Source organism: Chenopodium quinoa, unplaced genomic scaffold (genome assembly GCF_001683475.1).
Source record: "Chenopodium quinoa cultivar QQ74 unplaced genomic scaffold, ASM168347v1, whole genome shotgun sequence".
Taxonomy (NCBI): Eukaryota; Viridiplantae; Streptophyta; class Magnoliopsida; order Caryophyllales; family Amaranthaceae; genus Chenopodium; species Chenopodium quinoa.
The window spans coordinates 6,371,658-6,385,026 of record NW_018743920.1 but is presented as its reverse complement, the minus strand read 5'-3'; the positions used below and the strand labels follow the sequence as shown (position 1 = coordinate 6,385,026).

General features: G+C 38.6%; 2 protein-coding genes across 2 annotated transcripts; both read left to right on the top strand.

Annotated features, from left to right (window-relative positions):
* Positions 1-1,921: 1,921 nt before the first annotated feature.
* Positions 1,922-2,374, top strand: LOC110688571. Its single transcript, XM_021865340.1, has one exon. It carries the CDS (start codon positions 1,922-1,924, stop codon positions 2,372-2,374), a length of 453 nt encoding a protein of 150 aa, XP_021721032.1.
* Positions 2,375-11,213: 8,839 nt separating this feature from the next.
* LOC110688192 lies at positions 11,214-12,994 on the top strand. The gene has a single exon (XM_021864903.1). It carries the CDS (start codon positions 11,811-11,813, stop codon positions 12,354-12,356), a length of 546 nt encoding a protein of 181 aa, XP_021720595.1. The 5' UTR covers positions 11,214-11,810; the 3' UTR covers positions 12,357-12,994.
* Positions 12,995-13,369: the final 375 nt, after the last annotated feature.

Sequence of the window (13,369 nt, the reverse complement as noted above, 5' to 3'; positions counted from 1 at the left end):
GCAGACATGAAAGACACAATGGAATGGTAAAATGAAGTGAAGGAGATGGATGATTAGACCTGTCCCTGAAAACATGAGTAGGACTGACCACCACCACACAAATCAGGCCAAAATCCAATCCAGTCAACCCAAACATCTTACCAACAGACCTTCCAGATATGTACCACTTCTCCTTACTTACGTGGATCCATCTATGTTACTACTACTACTACTTGCACCTTCATTTTCTTCTTCTTACTGTTATACACATTACACACTACTACTCCGTAATAAATAATAATACCGCACTTTTTCTATTCCACCAACCTCTTCTTCATACTTCCTCGTTGTTTCTCAAATCAAAGTTTGATAATTTAGTATGAATAATTAATACTATTTCGTTTTTTAATACAAAGCCTCATTTTCTATTTGGGTAAATCAAAATATATATTATGCCTATTTTTATTTAAAGGTTGTATTTTTTAACATTATTACTCTCTTTTTGATGAGTTGTCATTTTTTTTCCTTTATTTTTTTGTACTTTTAACGTCAATTTCCAACACTTTTTCTCTCTATCTCTTCAATTATTCTCAACTACTTTTTCTTTCTCTCTATCTCACTCTAACTCCACATACATATATGTACTTTTAATCATTAGTTTTAAAAAATTTAATTAATCCACTTGCAAAAACCAAAAAAAGCTTTGTATTAGGGGACGGAGGGAATACTGTTCTTGTAATCTAATCCTAATAAGAATTCCAATAGTGCATTGTAATTCAAACAACACATCATACTATATTTGACGTTGTTTATATTTTTACAAATTGAAGATTTCGGCTTTTTTCCTAGAATTTCGAAATATATAATCAAGTTGCAATTTTGAGTATCAATATGCTTTATAATATTTTTATGTGTGGTATTTCTGGATGCATGTTCGCAGACAAATGACGGAATTTTCAAACCATTAAAATCAAATAAGGAAGATGTGATTTCATTTAATGTGTTCTGTTTACAATAGAGGAGTTAATAAGACTCATTTGAATAAGTTAGCAAACATTTTATATAGCTTGTTTATTTATTTAACCTTTGTAAACAAACAAATACTCCGAATTCTTATTGAGAATTTTCAATATAAAAATGATTAGTATAACTATGTAGTACTCCGTAAGAATAAGATAAATTTTAAGATTATCATACAATTATACAAGTCATCTAATCATGGATTTCAAACCGAAAATGTCCATAGTGCAGTCGACCACACTTTGCACCTGGTACAACAATACCCTTTATTTACGTGGAGGTCGGAGACTAAGTGGAGCTCTACAAATGAGCACATGCTGCACATCGCAACCAATTTTACAATAAATTTCCCATTTAAACCAAAAATAAAATAAAATAATAAATAAACTCAAACTAATATGGTACCTAACACGCTCTAAGATATATTATCATTTTTTTTTTACTCAAATCAAATTTACGATATTATTTTTTATTCTATTCATTCAATACTACTTTGATTCTTTACCTATTTAAAAAGATTAAGACATATAATTTTTTTTTTTGGACACAAAGATTAAAAAACAAAACTTTTAAGATCAAAAGAATCTTAACCACAGAATAACTTAAACCGGCTCGATATTTTTAAATCCAAAAAAAATCTACCAACAGCAACAGTAGTAGAGTAGTAGTGATAAAACGATGAATTAATTAATTAATAACCGAAAGTAAAGGCACCCACCCGGAGTTGAGTATATATATTCACCTCCTTCCCTCTTTTTCTCTCTCCCCAAATACTCCTCTTTATTTTTCACTTCAAATCAATTTTTTGTTCTCAATTCTTCTCAATAATTCGCCATTTTTATTGAAATTTCAAGCTTTAATTCTTGTTGTTCGTCAAATTTTCTCTCTCATGACCGGTCAAATCGTGATCAAAACATCAACAATGGCGTCAACTCGGCGTCAACCGCTTCTCACCGAAAACCTAACTTCTCCGAAAAAATCGTCGTCAAATGTCGGAGAAGTTGCCGGAGTTACGACGGCGAATTGCGTCGCTGTTTGCTGTTGTTGTCCATGTATTCTGGTGGAATTTATAATCATGGTCGTGTATAAAGTTCCGGTGAATCTCTGCCGTCGGATGCTGCGACGGCGGCGAAAGATGATGAAAAGGAAGAAGATGAAGAAAGGGCTTCTAGAAGAAGCGAAAGAGGTAGGATCTGGTGTAAGTGAGGTGTACTATAAGACTGGATTTGTTGATGAGTTTTCAGATGTTTATAAGAAGGAATTTGAGATGATCAAAGTTTCAGTTGATGGATCAACGGTGGAATTGGAACGAAAGATGTGGGAACAGTTTCATGATACTGGTTTCTGGAGAAGTTCTTCTCAGAGATTTTCTTGATTTTTTTTTTTTTTTTTTTTTGGGGGGGGGGGGAAATTGGGTTGGGAATCTTCAGTCTTAGGGTGATATAATGTGCGGTTGTACTCACCGGAAGATTGGTGTGGAAGTGCTCTTGAATGTTGGGCCGCCACAATGGTGTGGTAATTGGGGGATATAAAAGTGTATATACAAAATGTTGTAAATAATTTTATTTTTTAGTATACTTGATTGATGAATTACTATGAATCAATGATCATTACTTGATTTTTGAGCATTTTATTTTATTTTGTAGGTTCTAATAAAGCATTATGCAATTATTGTAATGGGATATTGTCAAGTGTTTAGCTACACTAATTGAAACTAAGATTTGGTTGAGATCCCATTCTGTTCTATTAGGTGTGTTATTTTCACCTAGTTACTACTTATTTGTACAACTACAAGACGATCCCAAAGTTCTTTCACTCTATTCAAATATTAAAGAAACACTATTACTCTCTCTGTTTTTAAATACTTGCTTCACTTTTCATTTCTGATCGTTTTCCATTTCTTTATTTGGAAAGCTTTTACAATATTTAATTCATTTATCTCAACTAGTGAACCCTACCTAAATCATACTCGTATTTTATTTATTTCATATTCTCTTTCCTTCTATTCTCTCAATTAATTTTGCTATTTTATAATTTTTTATTTTTTTGATGTTCCATCGGTTCACCATTTGGGCTAATCCGGATTCGGGCATCAGTTTTGGGTGGTAAGATTCCAGTTCCTTCCCAATTGTTGTTGCGCGCTTTTTATATATATTTTTTATTCTTTCACCTACCCCACTACCTCCATATGAGAGAGTATGATATGTTTAGGTGTATTCTTGTATGTTGAATTTGAAGGGCTTTAAACTTATATTTCGATTATCTAAACTTACTAATCTAATTTGAACTCAACAAATAAAAATATACTTTCTCCGTTTTTTTTATTGCACCATGAGTGATTTCACGTTTGCCAATGCAATACTTTGTCTATTGATATCTTTAATTACACTTTTGTAAAAGTTATAAAAATTTAATATTTGAAATGTAGATTTCAAGACGAATCTAACTAGACCTCACATGACTATATTTTTCCTTATGGATAAATCACAAATGATGGTCAAAGAACATTATGTAAATAGTGTAAAAGTCTTTATGGTGCAATAAAAGAAAAACGTAGGAAGTAGTACTTTCATTACTTTTTAGTTGCAACAAAGGAATTTTTTACATATCACAAAAAATACCCCTTTGTTACAATTTAAAAAAAAAAACGGAGGTAGTATAAATAGTGGATACTCCCTCTGTGCCAATTGTTTTGCCCCATTGCAAATAATGGGGTCAAACTTTAAAACTTTGGCCGTAAATTTTCATTAATCTATAAGAGATAATGTTTCGGGGTTTTCTGATGTCCTGCGGGAGAGTTACAATTCCGAGACTGGAACCGGACGCCTGTACCTGCAAAACAACGGAGACTCCTTGTGGTGGGAGCTCCGCCTCCAACGGACAAGTTAGTACTTGTTTGAGGAGTGAATAGTGCGGAAAAGTAAAGGTTGGAAGATCTGGTTCCTCTAGGTGAGGAGTGATCAATGTGTTTAGACTTCTCTAGGTGAGAGTCATCAATTGCTGAATTCCCTTTAATGAGGATTAATTAAGTATTTATAGTCTTGAGAGACGTGTCAATCCTAGGTTTAGGTTAACCAGGGCAAATTGGGCTTCTCTCGGACTTTGGGCCTTGGTGGCCATTTTTGCCTATTTGGCATATGGGAGGCCACGTGGCGTGGCCTGATTAGTCCATGTTGGACCTCTTAGGGTGACAAGTGGCGGACGCTGATTGGCCCACGTGGTGGACACGTGGCAGGTCCGGATTGGTCCATTTGTCATGGGTAATTTTACCCTAAACATTTGCCCCTCGGAAGGAGTTATTTCTCTTTCCAGGAGGGATTGCTCCTTTCGAAAGTTAGACCCTCGAAGCTTTGCTAGGTCGGCATCTTGTCTAGTTCTAATGGGAGATGGACTTGATTAACTTAGAAAATTTTGATACCTTGGGCGGTATGACACTTTCAAAGTTAATCAATCATAATAATGAGTGCCGCCGAACTAGACAGATGCTGATTCTTTGCCCTACTATGCAGATAGCCCCTGATCAGGTGGACTGTCAACTATTGCACAAGGGGTAAGCGTTTAGCATTATTCGGCCGTTGGCCTCTTTTGATTCAATATACTAAGTTCGGTACTTAGTTTATTTCGTTGGGGGATGGCTGGTCGTCTGCTTTGGTGGCTGCATAGAAGCAGGCGTCAGACAGGACGTCCAACCAAAGTAGCTACGTCTGTTGGGTTACAGACGACAACTTTAAGTATAGCCAACCTAGTAAGAATAGTGGTCGAGTACCTCTGTTTACCAAAAAACAGGCGGACTCCTCATACCTTTTAGGTTCCGTACTAAGGAGGGCGACTGGTTAACCTTGCGGTTAGTCAATCACTGCCTATTTTGTTTGAGTGGTAGGGAAACCAGGCGGCGGGGGCCGGATAGTCCCCTTGATTCGCCAAGTTTTTCTTGGCTATTAACTCAAAGGTTGTTAACCTAGCAGGAGTAGTGGTTGAGAGCCCCTGTTTGCTAAAAACAGGCGGGCGACTCATACTTTTTAGGCTCCATACTAAGTTTGAGGGAGTGACTATAAGTTAACATAGGAGTTACTTAGTCTCCGTCACACTCTAGCTTGAGTAGTAGAGGTACCAGGCGGCGGAGGCCGGCTGATCCCCTTGATTCGCCAATGTTTGTTGGCTATTAACCCAAGGAGTGGTTACCTAGTAGGAATAGGGGTTTGAGTGCCCCTGTTTTCCAAAAAACAGGCGGTCTACTCAAACCTTTTAGGTTCCATACCAAGTTTGAGGGAGTGACTATGAGTTAACGTTGGTGTTACTCAGTCGCCGTCACTCTTGCTTGAGAAGTAGAGGTACCAGGCGGCGAAGGCCGGCTAGACCCCTTGATTCGCCAATGTTTGTTGGCTATTAACTCAAGAGGTACCCTCTGCATTTATCCCAAGTAATACAGGTGGTCATCTGACTCAGATGTCAACTGCTACCACTGGTTTGGTTAGTGATAGAGTTATCCTTGTCTCAAAAACGGCTACGTGGTTGCCCTTGGGGACAGTCGTATAGGTGCCGTGTAATTAGTTTATAGAGCAATGTTCCACCCAAAAGGGAGCTGCTCTCTGCGACGAATTTCATCCGGAGGGATGCCGCCGGACGCCTGCTATGATGTTGGGACAGGTCGTATTAGTTTTGAAGATTGGATCAGTTGGCTTGGCGCCTGGTCTGATCATTCGGCCTGTGGCCTTGGTTAGTCCTTTGGTGGACGCAGATGCTAAGTAAGAGGAGGGCAGCTGCCTATTTAGGCACAGGGTCGGCCAGGCCACCATCATTTTTTAGCTAAGTATAGGAGGGTGGTCGTCTGTCTTGGAATCGACTGTATGTCCAGACGGCATGCCCCTATGGTGATAGAGTAAAATATTCAATGGAGAGTAGCCGACTGTAAAGGTACAGGCGGCATGCCCCTCTGAAGATAGAGTAAAATACTCAGTGGAGAGTAGCCGACTGTAAAGGTACAAACGGCATGCCCCTCTGAAGATAGAGTAAAATACTCAATGGAGAGTAGCCGACTGTAAAGGTACAGACGACATGCCCCTCTGATGATAAAGTTAAATACTCAATGGAGAGTAGGCGACTGTAAATGTATAGGCGGCCTGCCCCTCTGAATCAGTATCAAGTATTGAAATAATTTCAAGTGTTAGAGCAGATGGATCACCTAGTTCCCTTCCATAAAGGATGGATGGTGTTATTAATGAGAGTCGGCTGCTTTCATAGCTACGAGACTTCATTGTATAGGGGGCCGGCTACTATTCATGTCGCCTCTCTTACTGTCACACAAATAAGTGGAGGTAATCCCTGAAGGGAGACGGTCTTCAATTGGTTACTGACTATGCTGCCGGGTTTAATAACCTAAGGCAATTTTTTTTTTTTTTTTTTTTCCCGAGGGAAAATCATAATAATGATAAGGACCAATGTAGTGTTATTTATCAATGCCAAACATTGAAGTGCCGGCCACTAAAGTTCAAGCGTCTACGAGGTGGTACTTGATTTCATTGAGTCATCCGACCACTAAATGTCGACTGTTCTTGTGACCATAGAACTCTTGTTGCCATAAGAATTCCTAAAATTTATCATGCTTGGTTATAGGCCGGTTGTTACCATGATGTGCCGGTTGGAGTCTGAGCTGCCGCCTGCTAGCCTATTCGTGAGGACCAATGAAGGTGCCATCGAAGTGCCGGCTACCCAAGCTGAAGCGTCCACGAGAAGTTGCTAGATTTTATTGCGCATCCGTTCACTAAAATAAGAGCAATAAAGGTTCTGACTTAGCAAGAAATTGTCGGTTGTTCTCATGATGATTTGCTTGATGATCTCGGCCATCCATGCTTATTATGGCTTGTCTAACAAAATACGAAGGTTGCTCTGTTTTTCTCATATCCAACCAATAAGGGCTGCCCACTTTAGTTAACCACTGACTTTTAAGTGAGCATGTGCCACTTGCTTTGTAACATTGCTAGCTCCATTGCCGGTTAGTGGCTTTCTTGCTTTCCTTGCTTAGCCAAGTTCGAAGGTTAACCACCTTACCGCCTGTTTACATGTGAACAAAGGTGTCGTTTAATCATGGCTTTGTTCATTGCATCACAATACAATAAGCCATAATGTAAATGCCGGCTGAAGCTAGGTGACTAGCGCATGATGCCGGTTGCATGCTATTTACGTGCTTGGCATTATTTAGACAAAAATGATCATAAGACTCGGCCCCTATTTAAAAAGTATGAAGACCCACTTTTGCTCATGCCCTTTCAACCAAGTGCCGGTTGTTTAAGGTGAGTCTAGCTGGGACTGGGCTTGAGTCTTGAAGAGCACTTGTGGCCGCCTGTTTTCATTAACAAGGGTGGCCGACTATTTGATTTTATTGAGCGTCTGAGCACTGAATGCCGGCTGAAATAAGAGCAATGAGGATTCCCTAACTTAGCAAGTTGAGTTATATACTCTTGGGCTCATAAATTTGGCTTGGATGATCACTTCATGCGGCTCTTCAAACACATGGATACACACTTGGTTGGACGAATGGATAGCTTAGCATCTACTTGGCATGTACTCGTACCCAGCATCAACGTCAAATCTCAACATGATATTTGAACTTAGCACGATAATTGTGTTTCATGTGCCGCATGTTTTACTATGGCTAGCTTCTTTGGTTGCAAGTGCCCCCTGCTAGCTTGAGCTACGACACCTAGATGCCGCCTGCTCTCGAATGCTTCGACCATCTGAACTCAGCCAAGCCGGATGTGTTTTAGAGCCGTCTCCTTGCTGTGTTGCTAGGACTAGGCCGGCTGTCTATAGACATACAAGGGACTTTCTGTTGCGTGCATACACATGGTGGTTGTTTCTTTACAAACAATAGCAATGTGTCGTTTGATTCTTGATGTTTACCCATGATACTATGAAATTTCAAAAGGCACTCATTTTGAGCTTACATGGTGCTTTGGTAAGGATGCCGAGCTGCTCTTCTCAATGGAGCTATCTTTCAAAATTTTATTCGGCCACATGATGCCGTAGATCAGCTTGCTGCTTGTTTTAATTATGTTTTGATCGTGTTGGGCATTATTTAGACCAAAGTGATTCAAGACTCGGCCCTCATTACAAAACATGAAGAACCATATCACCTCACGCATTGCTTGATGCGTTCGCTGTGGATGCCGCCTGCTTTCATGAAAGACAAGTGGTTTGTTGGATTTACTTGATGGCTAAACAGCCGGTTTCAATGCTTCCCCTACATAAATACAGCTGCCTAGCTGCCTATTTTTTACATACACACGAACTCATTCGTCTCAGCCTTTTGAGTTGCTTGTTCTTGAAGTGATCAATCCGGCTGTTTGGTGGCTCGGATTGGGCTGGCTGTTTAGGTGTCGCCTACATTAGCATGGCTAGCTGATTTGTCATGCTTCGTGGCTAGGACTAGGCCGGCTGTCATCTGGCCGCCTGCTTCCTTGGGCGAGACGCCAATGCCCAGCTTTCACAATAAGAGACTAGCACATGAACAAGTTAAAGCATTCACTCTCATGGTCAATTATATTACTACGAGCCAAGCGCTACTCCTCTCGGCAGGCCGAGAGATTTTTATATGTGCGAGTATTTTGGCTGTTTGCTTTTGGAAGAACAAGCTAGAACCAAACTCATTTGTATCAAGTATACTTGGCATTATATTTTGAGCAAAAACCTTGTGACTGTACCTTGATAAAACATCATATAGAGCCGGCTGTTTATGCGAGAATGAGGGCTGCTCTTATGGTTGCCGCCTAAAATCTCAAAGGCTCGACGTTGGCATGCCACTACTGCACTCACAGTCGGGCCTTTATCGAAGGAAAAACAGCAGGCTTCCTAGACATGTAGAACAACCGACCGAGGAAGCTGTTCGTGACAAGCATCATGGGAGCCGGCTATGTATATAGCGATGTGGGCTGGTAGTTATGACACTACTTAGGCTACTTGATAATATCAAATGCTAAGATTAACTTTGTAGTAGGTTGCCACCTAAGGCTCTTAGGTGGAGCTTTGCCATACAAAATCAGTAAGTTAGGCGCATGTGGCCGTATGATAATGATTTGATAATAATGAATTTTTTTTTTATTTTAAAATCAATATCATAATAATGATTTGATAATAAAATTAATAATAGCTTACAAGCCTATCCATACGACTCTTGGCATCCGACCGTACGACACTTGTAGTACTTGGCTGTCGGGCCGAATGTTGGGAGGCTGATATTTTGCCGGATGTACCCATTGAGTGTCGTGCTAGGCGTATGTAACTTCAACTGGGAGTGGTTTGATTTGGCCGACTGTTCCTTTGCAGGAACAAGCGCCCTTTGGTTGATCAAGTCTTGGATCTCCCCCTTGAAACTACTCATGAGGGTCATGAGTTCATTCCTGGTGATAGGGGCAGATCCCTCGGCCGCCTGTTGATGATTAGGCGGCGGGCCGACTGGTTTACTAGATTCAGCCAGGCAGTCTCCCCGTTCCTTCCTTTCGATGGGACGGGTGCGTCGAGCTCTGAGGGACCCGTCAGGGGCCGTGTGAGTCTCGACTTCATATTCTTCGTCGGTACCCTGGTCTGACTGGACCAGGGGGTCGTCCATGGGACGCTTCTCACTTAGAATCGGTACAGACTGTGATACCATCTCGAAAGTACTCTCCCCACAGACGGCGCCAAAATGTTTCGGGGTTTTCTGATGTCCTGCGGGAGAGTTACAATTCCGAGACTGGAACCGGACGCCTGTACCTGCAAAACAACGGAGACTCCTTGTGGTGGGAGCTCCGCCTCCAACGGTCAAGTTAGTACTTGTTTGAGGAGTGAATAGTGCGGAAAAGTAAAGGTTGGAAGATCTGGTTCCTCTAGGTGAGGAGTGTTCAATGTGTTTAGACTTCTCTAGGTGAGAGTCATCAATTGCTGAATTCCCTCTAATGAGGATTAATTAAGTATTTATAGTCTTGAGAAGCGTGCCAATCATAGGTTTAGGTTAACCAGGGAAAATTGGGCTTCTCTCGGACTTTGGGCCTTGGTGGCCATTTTTGCCTATTTGGCATATGGGAGGCCACGTGGCATGGCCTGATTAGTCCATGTTGGACCTCTTAGGGTGACAAGTGGCGGACGCTGATTGGCCCACGTGGTGGACACGTGGCAGGTCCGGATTGGTCCATTTGTCATGGGTAATTTTACCCTAAACAGATAATATAGTCAAGTCGAGTCTTGTTGGATTCGTCTCATTCCATATTTTATTAATATTAAATTGTTACAATACATATATATATATATATATATATATATATATATATTTATATATATATATATATATATATATATATATATTTTAAGATGCATCTCAAAGATCGTGAAAAATCAAATGGAGAAAAAAAAAAAAAGAGTATAAGCTAAACTAAATGTATTATCCTGAGGGGTCGTTTGGTTAACATAGGAAGTGAAAATTCCCAAATTCATGGGAAATTTTAAAAGTTGTTTGGTTGGTAATGGGGGACTAGGTAAGTAAATTCCTAGGAAGTTCTACTTCCCTCATTTCACCAAATTTTATTCAACCAAACAACTTACTCATTTTGCAATTCCTAAAAACTCCCAATTCCCAAATTTTTTATGTAAACCAAACAACACCTAAGTCTTTATAATTATGAATAAATGTTAGATGAATAGAGCATTACTTAAATAAATAAGTTTGATGCATAAGTTTATATGTCTTGTACTTGATATTAGGTGATACATCATGCCTTTATAATAAGTACCACATACCATAATATTGGCTCACTTTAATTAAAGAATCATGGTAATTAAAACCTCACAACAAGAGTCAAACCTAGCAACATAAGTTATTTAATTGCACGGTTACAAACTTACACCAAAATCCTATTCCTTTTTAAAGCAACCCATTGACACTTTTCATCCATGTTAAAATATATGTTTGACCCTTATAAAATGCTCATATTACAAAATATTACTGGCAAAATTTTATTTAAATATACATTATGATTAGTCTAACAATATATTCTTTTAATTTGTTACTTAATATATTTACTTGGTAAAAGATAATACTCCCTTTATCCCTAAATATAGTTCTTGTTTGATTTTTCACGGTATTCAAGACGTGTCTTAATTTATTTGTATCTCTATTTTCATACGCGTAAAAATTATAAAAACTTAATATTAATAAAATATACAATGTGACGAATCAGACATGTTTTCACACGAACATATAGTCTCTTATAAATTAAGAAGAATTTATGGTTAAATTTTTAAAATTTGACCAAAATAAATGAAATGGAAACTATATTTTAGTAATGGAGGGACTCAAGGGAGTAATTAAAAATTAAAAAAAAGTGTCCAAAGTCATGCGTCACTTAAAACAAAAAAGAGATTTAAAGCAAAAAAACAAATAAAAACGGAGAGTAAAATAATTCTCCCTTCTCCGGTAGTTACAGCTGGCATAGACACGTCGTTATCCACTCTCTTATATCCCAAAAAAATCAACCCAAACCATCAACAACGGGCATAAACCGTTTATTTGCCACACGTCACCCTAATACTTGCCCAAAAAACTAATTCACTTTAACACTGATCAAATACAATTAAAATTCAATTTCATTTTTCATTACTCCACTAATTAAAATTCCATTAATCAAAGTAACTTCTTTTCACCCAAAATCACAGAAAACCCAAAAACACAAAATTCAATATAATCACGTTCACGCCAGATATTTGCCGTCTTTTCTTTTCTTCTCTTCTCTTTTCCACCTTCTCTCTCCTCTCTTTTTCCACCATTTTTCTTCTTCTTAAGAATGACGGGTCGAATTGTTATTCGATCATCACAAATAATGCCTCAAAATCGTCAATTATCTCCTCCCGCCGGGACCCTAACTCCGGCAGAACTACCGGCGAGAACCCGTAAAAAGTCGTTATCAAACGTCGGAGAAGTCGCCGGAGGAACAGCGGCGAATTGCGTTGTCGTATCATGTTGTTGCCCTTGCGTTTTAATGGAGTGTTTAATCTTGGCCTTTTATAAAGTACCGGCGTCTATCTGCCGTCGGATGTGGCGGAAGAAACGACAAAAATTGTTGATGAAGAAGAAGAAGAAAAGGGTGTTGGTTGAAGCGAAAGAGGGGGGTTCTAGTGTAGGTGAGGCGCACAATAAGAATTATGTAGATGAAGTGTCGGATTTTGATTGGAAGGATTTTGAGATGATTAAAGTTTCGACGGATGGATCAGCGGTTGAGTTGGATAAGCAGATGTGGGACCGCTTTAATAATACTGGTTTTTGGAGAAGCCCTTCTCAAAGATATGATGATGATCAAGTTGTTTGTCAAGTTTGTGACCATGATCAATGATACTTTTGCTTCGGATTTGTTAAATTGAATTGAATTGAACTGGATTGAATTTTGGGTTGCACGAGTGCATGGAAAGATTTGACTCGCACACGAATGACACCATGGACCATGGTACGGGTACGACATTGGATTATTCATTCGTGTTGAAATGTATCGGATTCAGGACAAGTCGTATTGTATGAATGTACGAGTGGTCGAACGACAATGGTATTGTACTCCGTAATTGGATTGGATTTTTAAAAGCAAGTTATTGTGTTGGATTTGTTGATGGTTTGATCAGGTGTGTGCTTGCCAAATTTTGATACCGTAAGGTTAGGCAGAAGCATCACAATTGGTGGATTGCTAAATGGTAATTTGGTATATAGAATAAGGCATTTACATGAGAATGGGATGAATATACATTCGAATTATGCTTTTATGTGCAAGTATTTGAATAGAACTATAATGTGAAGGTTTTTTTTTTTCTTTTCCATAAGTTTAATGGTATACTCTAATATCAAAATTTTGTTGTTTCGATTATTAGCGTTTGAGTTTTGTTTATCGTATATCCTTTCGAAAAGGATATACTTAAACAAACTTCGTATCATCGCATGTATGTAAAGGGCAAAATAAAGCTAATTTTAAAGTTTGTTTTTTCATATACATGGTGGTGAAATTTATCTCTAAGTCATCGTATCTATAGAGAGTAGTTTTATGAAATTAATTTATGATTCATAATCTTATTGTGTTTTACTTTGCAAAATTTCCCCCGTACAAAGTGGAGTATTTTGTTATGAAAATCCTTTTTTTTCAATAAATATCTCGTAATTGAGCTTTTAATTATGGAGAATGTTTTATGGTTACTCTTGTTGATAAGGCCACAACAACTTGCAATTTTTCATGCTAAATGGCTGGAATTTTAGTTCACTTCACTAACTAGAATGTATTCTGCTGCCAAAAAAAAAAAAAAAAAAAAAAACACTAGAATGTATTCCGTACTACTATCATATCTTTCATCATGGTTGGATATAATA

Coding starts and splice junctions, on each gene's coding strand:
- LOC110688571 (XM_021865340.1), top strand. CDS start 1,922: ATGGCGTCAACTCGGCGTCAACCGCTTCTCACCGAAAACCTAACTTCT.
- LOC110688192 (XM_021864903.1), top strand. CDS start 11,811: ATGACGGGTCGAATTGTTATTCGATCATCACAAATAATGCCTCAAAAT.